The 17495-nt window shown below is 45.9% G+C and overlaps 1 protein-coding gene across 1 annotated transcript; it reads right to left on the bottom strand.

The window, feature by feature from the left end:
• Positions 1 to 12595: 12595 nt before the first annotated feature.
• On the bottom strand, positions 12596 to 16402 carry LOC112900700. Its single transcript, XM_025969525.1, has 3 exons — positions 14734 to 16402; positions 14471 to 14622; positions 12596 to 13399 (listed from the first exon to the last, which is right to left on the bottom strand). Exons 1-3 carry the CDS (start codon positions 16400 to 16402, stop codon positions 12596 to 12598), a joined length of 2625 nt encoding a protein of 874 aa, XP_025825310.1.
• Between the last annotated feature and the right edge of the window lie 1093 nt (positions 16403 to 17495).

The raw sequence follows: 17495 nt of genomic DNA, 5'->3' as shown, positions 1-17495 counted from the left end.
CGGAAAGGGCAGAACTGGGCCCAAGTGATCCACTGACTCAAGCAAAGCACGCAAAAGCCCAGTGACATTATCCCATGCGATGAGAAACCATTTTCTGCGGGTTGTTCTCACTCTAGTTTAATCCCACAATGGAGAGCCAGTGAGGCGCCGCCGAGCTGAAATGGGCGGCCGAGCGAGTGGCAGACGTACCCCATGAAGGCACACTCAGAGCACGAGGACATAGCTCGTGTGCTGGTGGCACGGTGCGTGGCATGCGCACCTAGCATTTCAAAATTGGATTGCACACAAAACAGCCACCAGTGTCCATCCATCAGGCACACGGGGCCAAGCGATCTCTCTCCGTGATAGACCGCGCGCCCTATGCTTGCTTTGCTTTGCGACCCCGTGGCGGCGCGGTGCCACGTGTCTGGGCTGCTATCTGCACGCGGTGCAGACATGCGCCTGAGCTTGCTGACCGACAAAAAACAAGCAGAAGCGTGCGTGTCACCGGGGCTAATCCACCAGATAGAACACCATATGCTTGGCATTTTTTTTTGTATAGACCATTTGCTCTAACACGAAACTAAAGGGACGTTTGGATGGATGGCGAGCTCAGCTCATACTGTTTTGGCAGCTTTTGGGGGTTGCTGCAGCGAGTAAGACTAACTTTAAAGGGCAACATGCAAATGCATATGAAGCAATATAATATCATAAAATGCATGACGCTGGACACTGTGCATTGCAAAAACGAATCTCCAAAGGAGCATGCATATCTAACATATATTTTGCACTTGTGGAGAGAGGGAATGTAAAAATACATCCTCTCTCTCTTCAACGCATCTCTGCACACACCAACCGTCAAGAAGCGGAAGACGACTCCGGCCTGGCGAAAAGAGTGAATCTAGTTCGCTCCGGGGAGAGTAGTCAACTGACGGAGCCCGATGCATGTCCCCCGTTGGAGCTCCTCATTTTTGCATACCGCATGCATTCACTGTACACGGTACGCACAGTGCCTTTTGCAAATGCATTCGCATGAGGCCCGTTGAAATCAGTCTAACCAGTCACGTTTGCATTCTGAGATGCCGGTCACCATGATACAACGATAGTGTAAACCCACTTCGGTCGCCCCCCAAGGTTCAATTCAAACCTTCCTCCATCTTCCTCTGCTCCGGCGAGTTAATCTCGAGCATGGAGTTGCAGTACTCAGTAGTCGTACCACCCACCCATCATCCTACAAGTTGGTGTCCAAATAGATTCTAGACTTTCCTTTTCATATTTCGTAAGACAAGTTAGATATTGTATTTGGCGTCCCTTTTTTTCCACCATCGGAGACCATTCTCACATGTTCACATTCAATTTTTTGCCCAAGCTTGGAATGTCACGAGCACCACGTTCCAACTATGCAGGTGCACGATTCTAACTTTCCCTTTTGCTGTGTCAACCTATTCTAGCCGACACTCGCAAAAAGGAAAAAAAAAACTATTCTAGCCGATGAAGTGAAACTCTTAGCTTGGCACTGCGTCGTAAATGGGTAGTAAAAGATCAAATTTTAGTCTAAATAATCTAAAGGCCGGATCCTATAAGGATCGAGCTATTATCTTATATAATTTTGAGCTAAAAATATAAACAATCAAGTTGAACTGTTAGATTGTGAAGAGAGCAATACGACCATGATCCGTTACCATCCATAGCTTCTTCTAAATTTCCTATCTTCTTCTTCAGGCATAAGGAATTGGTTTCATCATCTTATTAGCCTGGCCGGTCTGTTTCTGATGGTGTTCCGCCTGGTGCGGTTATATATCGTTTGAGGTGATGGTTCACGGAACCATCACCTGAAGTGTACGAGATTAAATTTCCCATGGAAGGACACGTGGCGGAAGATATTTGGACCGTCATTAAGCCTATTTATGGTTTAGTTGTCTCCGCACAGAGCGCAGTTCCATGCTTCCACCTAAAAAAAAGATTCAGTGCATGCAAAAGAAGACAATGATGATGACATCATCTACATCATACAAATTCAACACTAAAAAAGCTGTAAATATTAAATCAAGCATCCAAATTAAACTTGGATTGCATCATTATCTTTCTTATGATAAAATTTTCAAACCAAGACCACACTTACCTATGTTTGCACTGTATTTTAAAAATTATTTTTTAAATACTAAATAACTAATTTCTGCTACTGGGAATAAATATTTTAACAACACGAACAAATAATTATTTTTACAAATAAAAAGTTTAACATGGCGCAAAAAATAATATACTACGAACACAATGTTAAACATGACGAACATTTGATTGTATAGGATAAATAATGGAAATGAATATCACAAACCAATGAATCAATATCATCGAATAATTTAATCTGCAAAAGCGAACAAATGATTTGACATGCGAACAAATTAGTTACACGTAGGAAAATAATTTTACATGAAGAATAGATGCATCTTTATTAAAAAAAATTAATCTTATAAGCATATATACACGTGCTAAATAAGTTAGCATATAAAAAAATAAATCATTTCACACACAGATTTATAAATCTACAATACAAATAAATTAGTATAAATTGAGTATAACTCGTTCTTAAATATAGACAAATAGTTTTATACTAGAATTTATCATTCTTCATTGCGAATAAGTAGTTTAGATGGCAGTTAATCCAATCAAATATATATATATATATATATATATATAACAACACACTAATAAAAATGAATACAAATGATACAAACTATGAAAAAGAAGTATAAACTAGTTTAAAAAAGGAAAAGAAAAATCAAGATAAGAATAAAAAAGAAACATAAGTATAAGAAAATGAGAAAGGAAAAGGATTTTGTATATGCAGGCTTAGAATAAAAATAAAAAATATGAAAATAAAAATAAAATAATGAAGAAAAGGAATAAAAAAGAAGAAAGAAAAAGAAAGAGAAGAAAAAACAACTCTCATGACCTAAGCATAGGCTGCATGCATGCATGCATAATAAAGTCAGCAGCTATCTACGAAGTTGATGATATGCAGCATGCATGCGTAATAAACCAGTAGACATCTATGGAATCAAGGCGGGAGCTATTGTCTGCGCGTGGAAGGAAAATTACTTTTGGACCGAAATAATGTATCGGGTTGAATTGGGGCTGAACATTCCGAACAATTTTGTTAGGTTCAGACGAGTCGAAATCAGATAGATAGAGAGAAGTGAACTCGAGCTCAGCTTAATAACCTTAGAGTGATAAAGTGAGAGGGAGAGCAAGCCGAGTGAGCAAATGAGCAAATGGGGAAAAAGTTCTCTCCTTCAAACCCTAAGGATATATTTATATGGAGAAGGAGGTGGTTGTTTATAAATATTCCATTAGTAGAGTCAAATATTACAAGTTGATCCCTAAAATTTATAAAGAAGTCCCTAAAACTTACAAATAGGTCCCTAAATACCGCAACTTAGTCCCTAGACCTCATAAACAAATCCTTAAACCCCCAACATTAGCCCCTCAGCTATTTGGTCTTGGCTGGCACAACGAGGCAACGAGAGCGAGTAGCTGATTCTGTTAAAAGAGGCATATCCACCATCCGGACTCCGGTTGTAAGGAATATCCTTTGCAACCTAGAGATGTGCGCCTTACTAAAAACTCCATCGCAAAAATCTAGTGGAAAAAAAGGCATGGAGAAAAGAGCATGCACATGCTTCAACTTACACAAGTGCCAAATTTAGATCCTACAAAGCTTCAATTTTGCAGGCAGCTTTGCTCTTGAGCTTCGATCAACGAGTAGCTCCTTTTCCAAGCTTCAGACAGTAGGCTTTGCTCCAAGAGCCGATGTAGTGGGAGTAGCTGTGGCCAAAGGTTGCCGCAACATCTTCAAGTCTTATCTCACGAGCATCGGACAATACTCCATCGTCGAACTGGTCCTCCAGTACACCCCTAGCCCCTCTTGGCTGGTGTTTGTGAGATAAGCTTCGCACCTATTGGAAGTAGTCGACATAGACGATGTAGAAGTTGAAGTAGTTGTAGCAGTGGCTGAAGGTGATGTAGTTGTCAAGCACTTGAGCCATTCAAGATGATGATGAGCCGGTGAGCCCCTCAAGCCGAAGTAGCTGCAAGGGCGATATCGGAGGTGAAACAGAAAAGGTGAGCCCCTCAAGCCGAAGTAGTCGCGAGGGCAAAGTCCTTGATGATGCCGAAGGTCACCGTGAGCCCCTCAAGCCGGAGTAGCGGTGAGGGCGAAGTCCTTGATGATGCTGAAGGTCACGGCGAGTCCCTCAAGCTGGAGTAGTGGCAAGGTGAAGTCCTTGACAATGTCGAAGTTCATGGCGAGTCAAAGTTAGGGCCGAGGGTGTCGACGTTGAGCCCTCGAACCTAAGTGGTGGTGACCACTTCTCAACTCAGCCTGGGAGCAGCCCTTCTCTCCACGAGTGTGCAGCCCCTTGGCCTGCAAACATAGGTTCTAATCTAGAATGTTAAGGCCCCTTTTTGGACTAAGGATAGAACAAATTTAATTAACATCGGATCGAGATAACCGTAGACCGCCTCTTGACGAGAAGGTTAGTGTTGAATCAGCGCATCACCCTTGTCAAGCTCATAACCTTCTGTCGGCGATAGGCGCTTTATCGCATTCATAGCTGGAAGATTATAGGTGCACTCTGGAGAAGATAGACCAGATGAAGGTTGGATGAGCTTCGCTACCATTGGATCAAGTCAGTCACGAACTATTTTTTTCACAAGAAGGTTAGTATTGAATCGGGCCATTGCCCCCATCGCCCTCATTACCTTCTCTTGGAAAAAGATGCCCTATCGCGCTTACAACTGGAAGTTTATGGATTCCTGAACACCGTATGGCCGGACTTGAGAAATTGCCTCAAATGAAAGTTAAGGAAACTTAGTTTCTTCATGAGATGGTTACTGCTAAACCATCTCGTTGCCCTCAACAAGCTCATAACCTTCTCTCAGTGAAAGATGCCATGGCGCACTCACAACTGGAAAATTAAGTGTATCCCAGGTCCTATAGCTGAATCAGAGACAATACAAGTGATGAAGGCCTAGGAAGCTTTGCTGCTATTGGATCAGAATAACCAAGATCGGCTTCATCATGAGAAGGTTATTGATGAACCATCTTGTTGCCCTTGTCAAGCTCATAACCTTCTCTCAGCAAGAGAAGGTGCCTCAAGACCTTATAGGTGAACTCTGAAGATGATGCACTAACTAAGGTAAAGCAAGCTTCATATCAAAATAACCAGGAACTGCCTCCTTTCAAGGAGGTTAGTGTTGAATCAACTTGTTGCACCTATCATACTCAAACCTTCGTTTGGTGAGATAAGCTATATCGCACTCACAACTGGAGGTTCCCCAACACCTTACACGCTAAACTTGAGACAATGCACTGAATGTAGGTTAAGAAAGCTTTCGTTCCTTCATGAGAAGGTTAGGGCTGAATCGGCTTGTTGCCCCAGTCGCCCTCGTAACCTTCTCTCGGCGAGAGATACCTTATCTCACTCACAACTGGAGGTTCCCCAACACCTTACAGGCTGAACTTGAGACAATGCACTGAACGAAGGTTAAGAAAGCTTTGTTTCTTCATAGAAGGTTAGGGCTGAATTGGATTGTTGCCCCCGTCGCCCTCATAACCTTCTCTCGGCAAGAGATGCCTTATCTCACTCACAACTGGAGGTTTCCCAACACCTTACAAGCTGAACTTGAGATAATGCACTGAACGAAGGTTAATGAAGCTTTCATGAGAAGGTTAGGGCTAAATCGGCTTGTTGCCCCCATCAACCTCATAACCTTCTCTCGGCGAGAGATGCCTTATCTCACTCGCAACTGGAGGTTCCCTAACAGCTTACAGGCTGAACTTGAGACAATGCACTAAACAAAGGTTAAGGAAGCTTCGTTTCTTCATTAGAAGTTTAGTGCCAAACCATCCTGTTGCCCTCAACAAACTCATAACCTTCTCTCCATGAAAGATGCCATATCGCATCACGACACTTCTTATTTTTAGAAGGAGGAGTCTTATTGTAGAGGTCACATGCCTCTTAGCTCCTCGGAGCTATTTCTTTCTTTGCCATGCATGAAGATGATGTGTTCATGTGATGAGATGATTTGATGTGTGCTTTTGATGCGTATGAATGGAATGAATGCATTTGCATAAAAATAGCCGAAGGTTTTTTGACCTCTGGTTACTTTAGAACCATGAGAGTCCTTGGCTTTCGAGCGCTTATTGCACTTTTGCTTTTGAGTCAAAGATATTTTGGCTTCGATACCCTTAGATTCGACAACCCCTTGGCTTTCGAGTGCTTATTGAACTTTTGCTTTTGAGCCGAAGGTGTTTTGGCTTTGAAACCCTTAGGTTCGACAACCCCTTGGCTTTCGAGTGCTTGTTGCACTTTTTTGGTAGCTAAAGCTGAAGGCTTGGAGCTTTGAAGTCCAAGGTTGAAGATTTGTCAATAAGAGGGTGAAAACCATGTGCTGATGAAAGCCATTATATTGAAGGACCAATTATAATCAATGGTTGATAAACACCAATAGAGATAGATCCAATAAATGGTGAAAGCCGAATGCGAACTATATGCATTGTCCGATGAGTGCCAATCTATAATGCACTGATTCTTTGACTTGGCTAATGGGTGAAAACCAATGTACCTGCGTTTAACGAGCAAAGATCTAATATACAAGGGTTAGCTAAGTAGGGGAAGAGATATTCACATTGATGAAAACCTGCATGTTAGAGAAAAAAAATTTGATATTCAGATGTAACTTCTCATAAACAACCCCTTGGACCAATTGTTTTGAGTAAAGACTGGATTAGAGGTCATGAGGTGCTATGGCTTCAAGACCCTTAGGTCCGGAATCCCCTTGCCATTCAAGTGCTTATTGCACTTTTAGATAAGTATGCAAAGTTTGCGAGCTATGCGAACTTTGCTAACTTACACCATTAGAGCCTTCGAAGGGCGACGGACGATGTTTGCAACTCTTCGTTGTTTTGACCCAAGAAATGAAAAGGTTAGTGCAAAACCATGATAAGATGCACTTATACAAAAACAGTTAAGCATTGCAAGGTAGGTGGGTGTCTCTAGGTGTGGTACCCTTCGGGGTATTTTTGTTGGACCTCTCTAGCACATTTTTTGCTTATCTAGGTTTTTAACTTGAGGAAATGACGATCTAAGGTTGGTGAAGATTACCTTGTAAACGACTTGGTCCCTCAAGGACCTTCTAACCTCAATTTCTGAAATATGTTCTTTTGTTTATTGTGATCTTGACATGATGAGTCCAAGATCTAAGGTTATGAGCAAACATCTTGTGATTGGTCGGGGTACATGAGGACCTTCTAAGTTGGACCTCTCAAATTCATTCTTTATAGTTGAAGGTTTTTTTTTGTTTGAGAAAAACCAATTTGAGTAAAGAACATTCGTCCCAACTTATTCCAAAGACCTCTTTGAAAATCATTATTAATCTTTAGAATTCAATAGAGATGGAAAACCAATGAGGTGATAACCTTCGCTATGACCTTCTTCAAAAACTCTGACCTTCGATGTCAGTAAAGATAGGAAGCTAATAAGGTCATAACCTTCTCTGGGGATCAATAGAGATCGAAAATCAGTAAGGTGATAACCTTTGTTATAACTTTCTCTAAAAGCTCTAGCCTTCTCTAGGTCAATGAAGGTAGAAAATCAATAAGATCATAACCTTCTCCAAAAGTTCTGACCTTCTCTAGATCAATGAAAGTAGAAAACCAATAAGATCATAACCTTCTTCAGAAAGCTAAGTATGATAACTCTGCATTTTTGAAGAGAAATTATCCTCAAGAGAGGGGTTAATGAGTTAATTTCACTATGTAGAACAAACTTAGTTGAAGAATGATGAGCTTAGAGAGCTTAGAACATGCAAATACAATAGCAGATAAATAATAAGTGAATTTTTTTTAAAGAATACACCCTGCAAATGTAGATGTTAGTTTAAAGATAGGACTAAGCCCAAACATGCAATTTTATCTCACGTCAGTAGATAGCATAGAAAATGCTAATTCTTGTCACAAAATCAAAGTTGTTGAGCGGGTAGAATAGCTTTTTCTTTTATCCTTAATTGTCCAGGTGCTAAGTTCGGAACCCTTAGCAACATGATTTTTGCAAAGTTTGGTAGAAGGATAAGTTACTTAGCTGATCGGAGGTCCTTTTGTATGGGTTTTGTACTTTTGTAATTGATTGATAACCTTCGCTTGCTGATTGAAAGTAGAGGTCACGCTCACGCCTGTATGGGTGCTTGCTTAATGCATGTTTAGCTCATGCTTGCAGCGAGGACTATCGACATGCATATCTCATCGTGAGTTTGTACTGTTCTTTCAATTAGCCCCGCTGCTTGATGTCTTCCGTGAGTGAGCTGCCAAAGCTACTAGTCTGCTGCTGTACTACTGTAGCTGCGCGCGCTGCGTCGCTGCCAGCGGAGGTGACGTACGGAGTCAACACGCTGCATGGAGGCTTTGCATGTATGCTGCTCATGTGTGATTAAGGCACTACTCCATTCTATGCCCGCAATTCGCGCCAGGAGTATGCAAGCTGGAGCTTGTGAGCCTGCAGCTTCGTGTCAGGCTGATCTACAGCTTCGTGAGGTGGCTTTTAATTTGTATAGTTTCACTCCCCTGACGGTCGATCTTGACTACGTTTTTTACGTTCTTGCCGATGACTGCATTTACGTACATTGGCCATGCAGCCATCACGAACATGAGTTTCCCTGCTCCCCTCGTGAACTTAGAGATTTCCTGCTCATTTGCTTGTTAGCTTCTCGCCTATAGACTTGCATGTGAACTTCGCTTCCTGAAAGTTGAGGCCACGATGGGCCCTTGCATCATTTTGAACCTTCGATGACTGCTCCTATGCTGGCTGTGTCCTCACAGGACGGAAGCTTCTCTCTTTTTTTATTCTCTTCCTTTCTTTCGCTTTGCTTCTTTTTTTTTATGATTAGATTGAGTCGACCGAAAGAGTAGCTGGACAGTGGAATAAAACTTTCGCAGGTCAGAAGCTTCGCCTCGATCCCGGCGTGGCGCTGGACCGCCAGCTTCGAGCGGGCTGCCAGCTTTGGGCTGAGCCATTGGCTCCGAAGGAGCTGGCAGCTTGGGTTGGACCTGCCAGCTTCGAGTGGTTAACCACTTTCAGCTTCTTGTCGAATGATTGCATGGCCCATACAAGAATCAGCGAAGGTTGCTGGTGGGCCCTCGCCTAGCTCGCATGTTGCGGGTGATCGAAGGTGTGGCGAGTGTGAATCAACGAAGGTGTGGCTTTCTTCTCGTGAAAATGCCTGAGCATGCCGGCGTGGGCCAGCTTCATGTTCAGTTCGTGTCGGTGAAATCATCATCACCTGGAGCGGAGGTCGCACCCAGCTCCCTCGAAAGAGAACCGAGGTGTTGCAATCCCAATTCCCAAGCCTGCTGTTAGTTATTGGGCACCTTCGATCTTTTTTTTTCTTTTGAGTGGCAGACGGTGAAGTCTTGATTACTGGCTAGGCGGATGGTGGAATCCACGGTCGAAGGTGCAGCTGCTAGCCTTGTCTTTGCTTCAAGGTGACGGGTGAGCTTCGATCAATTGGCTGGCTTCCATTGACTAAAGAATGAGCAACGGCCACCATTTTGTAGCAGATTTCCTACTGAACAGTGGCACTGACGAAGGCGGTGACGGCGCTGTGCTACTAGCTGCAGTGCGCAGGTGTGGTTGCTTGTCATGGTAATGCCGGCGAAGGTGACGACAGTGTAGCTTAGCATTACTGATGTGCGCAGCTGCTTACTGATGTACTTCTTTAATCTTGAAAAGTTTGATCGAGACAACGAAGGTGGCAGGATTAAAATATTCTGTCTGAAGTAAAAGACATGACCTTCGCTTGGTGGTTGGGCTATTTTCTCATCCTGAACAACAGTTTATGTTGCACGTTAGTTTCGCTCATTTACTGCCCCACTTCCGCTCTTTGCCTCGCAGCTTCATGTTGCGAAGGTGGCAATCTCAATAAATGTCGAGCTGAGGGTGAGGGTTGAAAATCCCGCATGCAACTGAAAAATTCACTTAGCTCCGCTCTTTTTCTCTCGTTGAACTTATCCCTCCAGATAAAAAAAAATAACGTGCCGAGCACGGTGCCTTGATCTTCTTTGGATGCCATCGAACATTGTTTACTCGAGGTGAGACCACAGTGGACGCCACTATTAGATTCAGACGAGCCCAAACTTCACAGATTGAGATAAAAGGAACTTAAGCTCAACTTAGTAACCTTACTAACCTTAAAGTGATAAAGTGAGATAGATGGAGAGTAAGCCGAATGAGCAAGTGAGCAAAAGGGTAGAAAGTTCTAGGTTGTAATTATAGGGATAGGGAGGAGGAGGCGGTTGTTTATATTTATTTTATTGATGGAGTCAAATATTACAAGTTGGTCTCTGAAATTTAAAAGAAATTCCTGAAACTTACAGATAGGTTTATGGACGTCGTGACTTAGTCTCTGAACCTTATAAACAAGTTCTTGGACCTCCTAACTTAATCTCTTTTAAAAAAAATCTCTAGCCTTAAGTGATGCTTAGGACGCACGTCTAACAATTTGTTTTTCAGGTGATGGAAGTAGGATTTATAACGGTGACCACATATAGCCGCGGTGGTTCGCCTCTCCGAGTCCGAGACGGTGTTCGAGGTCATCAGCAGGTCACCCACAGGCCACAGGCAGGGGACGGACGGACGGAGCGGGAGAGCGTGTCCGACGGCGACGCGGACCCAGCGCGGCCGCAGAAGGCGTTCCCGCCCGCGACCCCGCCGCGATTCATCTGTTCTTTTTTTTTTCTGCTTCTTCCGTGGGCTGGGCCGGATGCAGGCGGGCCTCCGTGGGCCATGGCAATGTAACCCACTTCACGTCTTAACCTTCTCCCGACGCACACGGCGAGCTCCACGGGCGATAAAAACCGTTGTCCTACGCGGCACGCAATCCCGCGCCGCAATGGTGCCGGACGGACAGTCGAGAGCTCATCTCCCCTCCTCTAAACAACATCGCACTAGCCTCTTGGCGTTGCCGAACTGCGCGCACACAGGCCCTCCGGTGACCACGCCGTGCGGGCACGCCACGGCTGGCGAATTCCTAATGATAAGACGGTTGGTTGTGCCTCGCTGTGGACAGCGCCCAAGCTTGCCCTGCACCCCCCGCTAAGCCTGGCGGTATGGCGCCACAGTTCTGTTGTTACTGTGGAGATAATCTGGGCAGCGTCTTAGCTATGCTTGCTGCCTTATCTGCCCCCGCCCACGGCGGGCGTGGTGCGACAAGTCTTGGGGGCAGCAACTACTTACACGGGCCAAAATCAGCGCGGTCACCACAGCATTTCCTTCGCAGTCCCTAGCACTTCATACCATTGGATGGGTGTCGACAAGCTGCTATCGCCAGCCCCACTCATCGCCCTCCAACGACCTGCGGCGTCGGTTGCAGTCCAACGCTGCTATGCCGTACTGCCACCTATATCGCTGGTCAAGCTGCTGTTGTGACCTGTGAGCATGAAGCCGTACCAAAATTCAGCTAGTGTTTTCTGGAAATTCTTGCAAGGGTATAAAGCTGTAGACATTGCACATAATTGATTGAAACCAATGCAAGCTGCTGCTGTGACCATGAAACCATACCAAATTAAAATTCAGCTAGTGTGTTCTGAAATTCTAGCAATTTTTCTGAGGTTCATACCTTGGTATAACTGATTCATCCATGCCTGATAAAAAATTTCCATCACCTTCATCTTCCGATCCATCACTCGTCCACCATTCTGGATGCAATGCAAGTCAGCTCAATCAAGCTGAGGTGGTAAGTTTTAGGTAGGGTGACGCCGAGATCAGGAACTCGAAAGTGCAAGCAACACAAGGTTTAGACAGGTTCAGGCCGCGATGTGCGTAATACCCTACGTCCTGTTTGATGGTTTATATTGCTTTGGGTGTTGATGTTGTGTTTTGAGGGGGTTCCTGCCCGCTCTTATATATCCGAGAGGACAGGATTACATGAATCCTAGTCCGACACTAGCCTAGAAACCGTATTTGAGTACAACTCGAGTAACTTCCTTCTGTATCTGCTAGTTCTACTTCGTATGAGTAGAGTACAATATACATAAGGTATAGGACATGTCCTATCCTCTAATCCTGTATGAACTACATTATGTACGCAGTCCCGGGTCTAATACATTGCGCCGGAGACAGGAAGAACTGCCATCCAAGGGTAGCCAATGCATTTGCCACTTCAGCACTTCGCAAGCATTGGATTGGAAGATCAGATCACACATTCACAGGCAGCACAAGATATATCGTAAGCTTACCTCTGCGCACAACCGAAGACAGAAAAAAAACAGAAACAGCAACGACGAAATTATCCAATCAAGCAGCATGTCTCTGCAAATTCATTAACGACCGATAAAACCAAACAGGGTTCAGAACAAGTTTAACCTCAGACAGACAGTACTGATCATACGGTACCATACCAACCAGACTCTTGCGAAATGAAAAATAGTTCGACGACCAAACTTGACACACGAAAATTAATGAGTTCCTTCTCATCGGAATCCTCGTCGGCACAACGACGGCAGCAGTCCGTCAGCTCCAGGGAGAGAGCCGACAGGTTTGTTTGGCGAGCACGAGCGTCGATCTCAGTTGCCGACGGCGTGCAGCATCTCGGCCACCGCCAGCTTGTACCTCTCTTCAACCGTCATGTTCTCCGGGAGCATGGGCGGAGGCGGCGCCGCCGTGTTGATCTGCGGATCCAAGCACCGAAAAGAGACTTCGTAAGGATCACAAGATAAACCCAGGTGGTGTCGTGAGTGCGTTTCGTGAGGATGGTTGGCAGGGGGAAGGGCCGTTGGACTCACGCGCGCTTGGATGAAGAACATGCTGTGGCTCGGGCTGGACGAGACGGTGGCGGTCACGACGTTGATGCGGTGCCTCTCCAGCACGTAGAACAGCCTGGTCAGCATGCCCGGGTGCCGCGGGGTGCACAGGTTGATGAACGCGTTGTCGCCCGCCACGCACACCACGATGTTCGGCGCGGACCACGTCTGGAGCGCCGGCGGCGCGCGCGGGGGCAGGGGCGGGGGCGGGGGCAGCGGGGCGGGAGCGGGAGCGGGAGCGGGAGCGGGAGCGGGCGCCGCGCCGTCGAAGGCGGTGCCCGCCCCGTAGACCACCGCAGTCGCCGCGGCCTTGAGCTCGGCCATGAGCGCCTCCTGCGCGTTCCAGCTCTGGACCATGTCCGCCAGGACCGCTTCCCTCGTCGCGGGAGCCTGCGCCGGCGGCGGCGCGGGCGCCGAGGCGCTGCTGCCGGCGCCCACAGCCAGCTGCTGCTGCCCCGCCTGCTGCGCGCGCATGCGCTCCTGCTTCAGCTTCTCCAGCCTCTGGACGGTGCCTTCCAGACTCTTGATGTAGGTCACGGCCTCCCCCACTATGGTGGACTTGTCAGCCTGCAACACCAATGTGAGCATGTAAAAGTAAAGAAACATAATGTTCATTCCTAGGCGCGGCTCTGACAATTCACCTCAACACGATCCTTTTCATATGTTCCATCGACATGAATATTTCAAAGTTTACATGAGAACGATTAACAATATTCATGTCCATATAGCACTCACATTACAATTGAAAGGTTTTAAGAACTATGGTCAAATGTCACCAGAAAAAATCATATTTGCATTAGAGCAAATGTTTGGATCAAATCATAATAGGTTACATACCAGCCTAATTCCAAATGCAAATGGAATTCATTGTAGCCATTTCTTTTAACTCATCAAATTTATATGAGACATTGCAAAATTCTGAGCTATTTTTATTCTAACATTTTCCATTTATAACTGTGCTACGAATACAAATAAAGGATTATTGCAATTAACACATAATACTAATTAGAAACATGCACAGAATATATATTTACGACTATATTAAGTGTTTCTGTTTTTACCACTCATCATTTTCTCCTAGCTTTCCTTGTTCTAGTTCATTCATCTGCTAAAATAGTAAACAATTCCACCACACTTGTATATGTACAAAATGAAAGATTAAGATATAACATAAAGTGAGTCCAAGTCCAATAAAATTAACCAAAAACACTAACAAAAGGAAAGTATATATGGATAAAAAGATTTACCAAAACAGCAAAAACAAATATAAACCAATTTTCTGTAGCTAAGAGCATCTCCGAGAGTCTTTCCAAATTTCACTCTCTAAATTATCATTTGGAGAGCCTTTTGCATAAAAATTGATTTTTAAATATTTTCACTCTCCAACAGCTTTTCTATATCTTGTATACACTCTAAAAAGTTATTTTCGTTATCTATCTTTGGCTAGCGAGAAATACGGAATGAAGGATGGCTACATTTGGATAACCACTTAGAGAAACCGTTGAACATTATTTTTCCATCAAAATCTCTATTCCTAACAATGAGGAAAGATATAGAGACTTTTTGGAGTTGCTGTAAGCAAGCACATCATCCTACGTGGAAACGAAGAAACGAAAATAACCGCGCATGCGTACTGGCCTTTTCGGGGAGCTGGGGGAGAAGCGCGTGCAGGGTGCTGAACATGTTCTTCATCTTCTTCCTCCGCTCCCTCTCCGTCCAGATGTGCAATGCGTGGTCCATCTCCGTCGCCTCGACACCTTTTCCCTTTCCTTTGCCTCCGCCGGCGACAGCTGCGGGAGCATCCTTGACGGCGTCGTGGGAGGCACCACCGTCAGACGTTGACTTCTTGCTGGTTTCGGATAGGGCACCACCATTGCTAACAGTTGCTGCAATGTTCTCACCGCCTTCTCCTCTGGCCACATCGCTCTTACCCTCCTTGGTGTTGTTGCCACCATCATCAACCGCCGCTGGGTTGGCAAGCTTGGACCCGGCGTTGTTGTCCTCGCCGGCATGGGGTGGTGCTTGGATGGCGAGCTTGGATGTGGCGTTGTTGTCCTCCCCCGCATTGAGCACCTCTGGCCTTGCAAGCTTGGACCGGGAGTTGTTGTCCTCGTCGGCCTGGGGCACCGACTGGATGGCGAGCTTGGACATGGCGTTGTTGCCCTCGCCTGCATGGAGCACCGCTGGCCTGGCGAGCTTAGACTCGGTGTTATTGTCCTCACCGACATGGGGCACTGCCTGGATGGCGAGCTTGGACGCAGTGTTGTTACCCTCGCCGACATGGTGCCCCGGCGGACTGACGAGCTTGGATTTGGAGTTGTTGTCCTCCTCAACATGGGGCATAGCTTGGATGGCAAGCTTGGACACGACATAGTTGCTCTCGCCGGCATGGATCGCCGCCTGGATGGCGAGCTTGGATGCGGCGATGTTTCCCTCACCGGCATGGGGTACCACCGGCTTGGCGAGCTTGGACTCGATGTTGTGGTCGTCATCCGTATGGGGAACCGCCGGGATGGCGAGCTTGAACGCGGTGTTGTTACCCTCACCGGCATGGTGCCCCGCCGGTATGACGAGCTTGGATCTGGAGTTGTTGTCCTCATCAACATGGGGCATCGCCTGGATGGCTTGCTTGGAGACGGTGTTGCTGCCCTCGTCGGCATGGATCACTGCCTGGATGGCGAGCTTGGATGCGATGTTGTTGCCCTCGCCAGCACGAGGCAGCACCAACGTGGAGAGCTTGGACCAGGCATTGTTGTCCTCCCCGGCGGGCACCGCTTGGATGGCAAGCTTGGACCCGGCTTTGTTGTCCTTGCCGGCATGGATCTCCACCGGGCTCGATAGTTTCGACCCAGCGTTGATGTCCTTGTCCTCGCCGGCATGGAGCACCGGCTGACTTGCGAGCTTGGATCCGGAGTCGTCGTTCTCACCGGCATACAACAGTGCTGGGCTATCGACCTTGAACCCGGCATGAGCGTTATTGTCCACGCTGACATGGAGCATTGCGGGGCCGTCCATCTTGGACCCGGCGTTGTCGTCCTCTCTGGCATAGAGCATCACAGGGCATGTCAGCATGGATCTGGTGTTGCTATCCTCATCAATATGGGGCACCGTTTGGATGGCGAGCTTGTACCTGGTTTTGTTGCCCTCGCCGGCATGGAGCACCACCGGGCTGGCGAGCTTGGGCCTGTCGATGTTGTCCTTGCCCTCGCCGGCATGGAGCATCGCCGGGATTGCGATCTTGGACTCAGTGTTGTTGAACTCGCCGGTATGGAGCACCGCAGGACTAGCGAGCTTGGATCCGGCGTTGTTTCCCTGGCCAGCATCAAGTACCGCCGGGCTGGCGATCTTGGACTCGGTGTTGTTGTCCTCACCGGCATGGAGCACCGCCGGGCTGGCTGGCTTAGACCCAGCATTGTTGATCTCGCTGGCCAGCTTGCTGACGGAGCTGGGGTTGCTGGACGACCTCACGATCACCAACCCATCAAAGGTAGGTGTGCTCTCGTGGGGGGCGGTGGCGTGATCATGGCTCCGCTCCGCTTCATGGGGCAAGTTGGCACCTTCCTGAGACATGCTCAGTGGTACAAAGAAGAGGAGAGGAGGATGTGAAGGGGGAGAGTTGTGATGGAGAGGACTGACTCATATACTGCAATAGCTACAAGAGCACAAGAGAATGCAGAAACTTTGCAGTTCGCACAGGAAAAGTTTTAGCAACAGCATTTTTAGCAGCTTCAGTGCCTCGCCATTAAGATTGCAGACAGTATACAGCGGCGCTTATTATCATAGAGATATTCCATTAGCGTTTAACGATATAGCGCGATATATCGGCTGATGAAAAAATACTATTAACATCGAATTACATTACTGTGATTTTGCATAGTTAGAATGCTTAGTAAAGACATAAATACACTTGAAGTTTGAAATCAAGGGTATTTTCAAATGATATGGCTTTCTATATGAAAATTGATTATTTACAGTGTACGATGATCCCTGCTAAGTATTTGTGGCTTAGTGGTTACATCTACTCTGCCGAGCTATTGGAATTGGCTGGAATTTTCTACACCAAAAGGGGGCTATGGGGAGTTTTGATGCAATGCAACATTAACCATAAAAGTAGAGAAATATGGTTTTTATAGTTCAACCTCACTAAGATAACAATGCATCAACTCAAAGTAACAACTCCATTTGCAGGAAAGGAAAATGTCTGTCCGAAGGAATTTCTATTTGAAAATACACCAGAAAATCATGTTCACATTCCCATAATAGAAGCAATCTATTGAGGTGTTCCAAATTCTAGTGGCCACAAAATAGAAGAAATTCATCAAGATGGTAGGCAAACTGACACATGCATGGCAATATGCGGGTGAAGCACATAACACCACTTCTTTTCAAGTAATTGTGTTCACTTCCTTTCAAGTCAATTACTACACTAACACCACTTCCGTTGATACAGAAATCCAAGTGTTGTAAAAGGCTAAAAGGGTTTGCATGGCTTATTTTTATGGAATGTCTAAACACTAAAAATATCCAGAAAAAGAAAGAAAGACACAATTCAGGTGAAATTAAAACTGTGTTCAGCATGATTCAGCAAAACAAGACCAGTTTCAATAATATCTTGATTGAAGTCTTTGCAATTGCAGCATGGCAGATCTGAAAGCAAAGAAAT

This window comes from Panicum hallii, chromosome 7 (genome assembly GCF_002211085.1).
Source record: "Panicum hallii strain FIL2 chromosome 7, PHallii_v3.1, whole genome shotgun sequence".
NCBI classification, from domain to species: domain Eukaryota; kingdom Viridiplantae; phylum Streptophyta; class Magnoliopsida; order Poales; family Poaceae; genus Panicum; species Panicum hallii.
The sequence above is the reverse complement of the archived record's forward strand: the minus strand, read 5'-3'. Positions and strand labels throughout refer to the sequence as shown.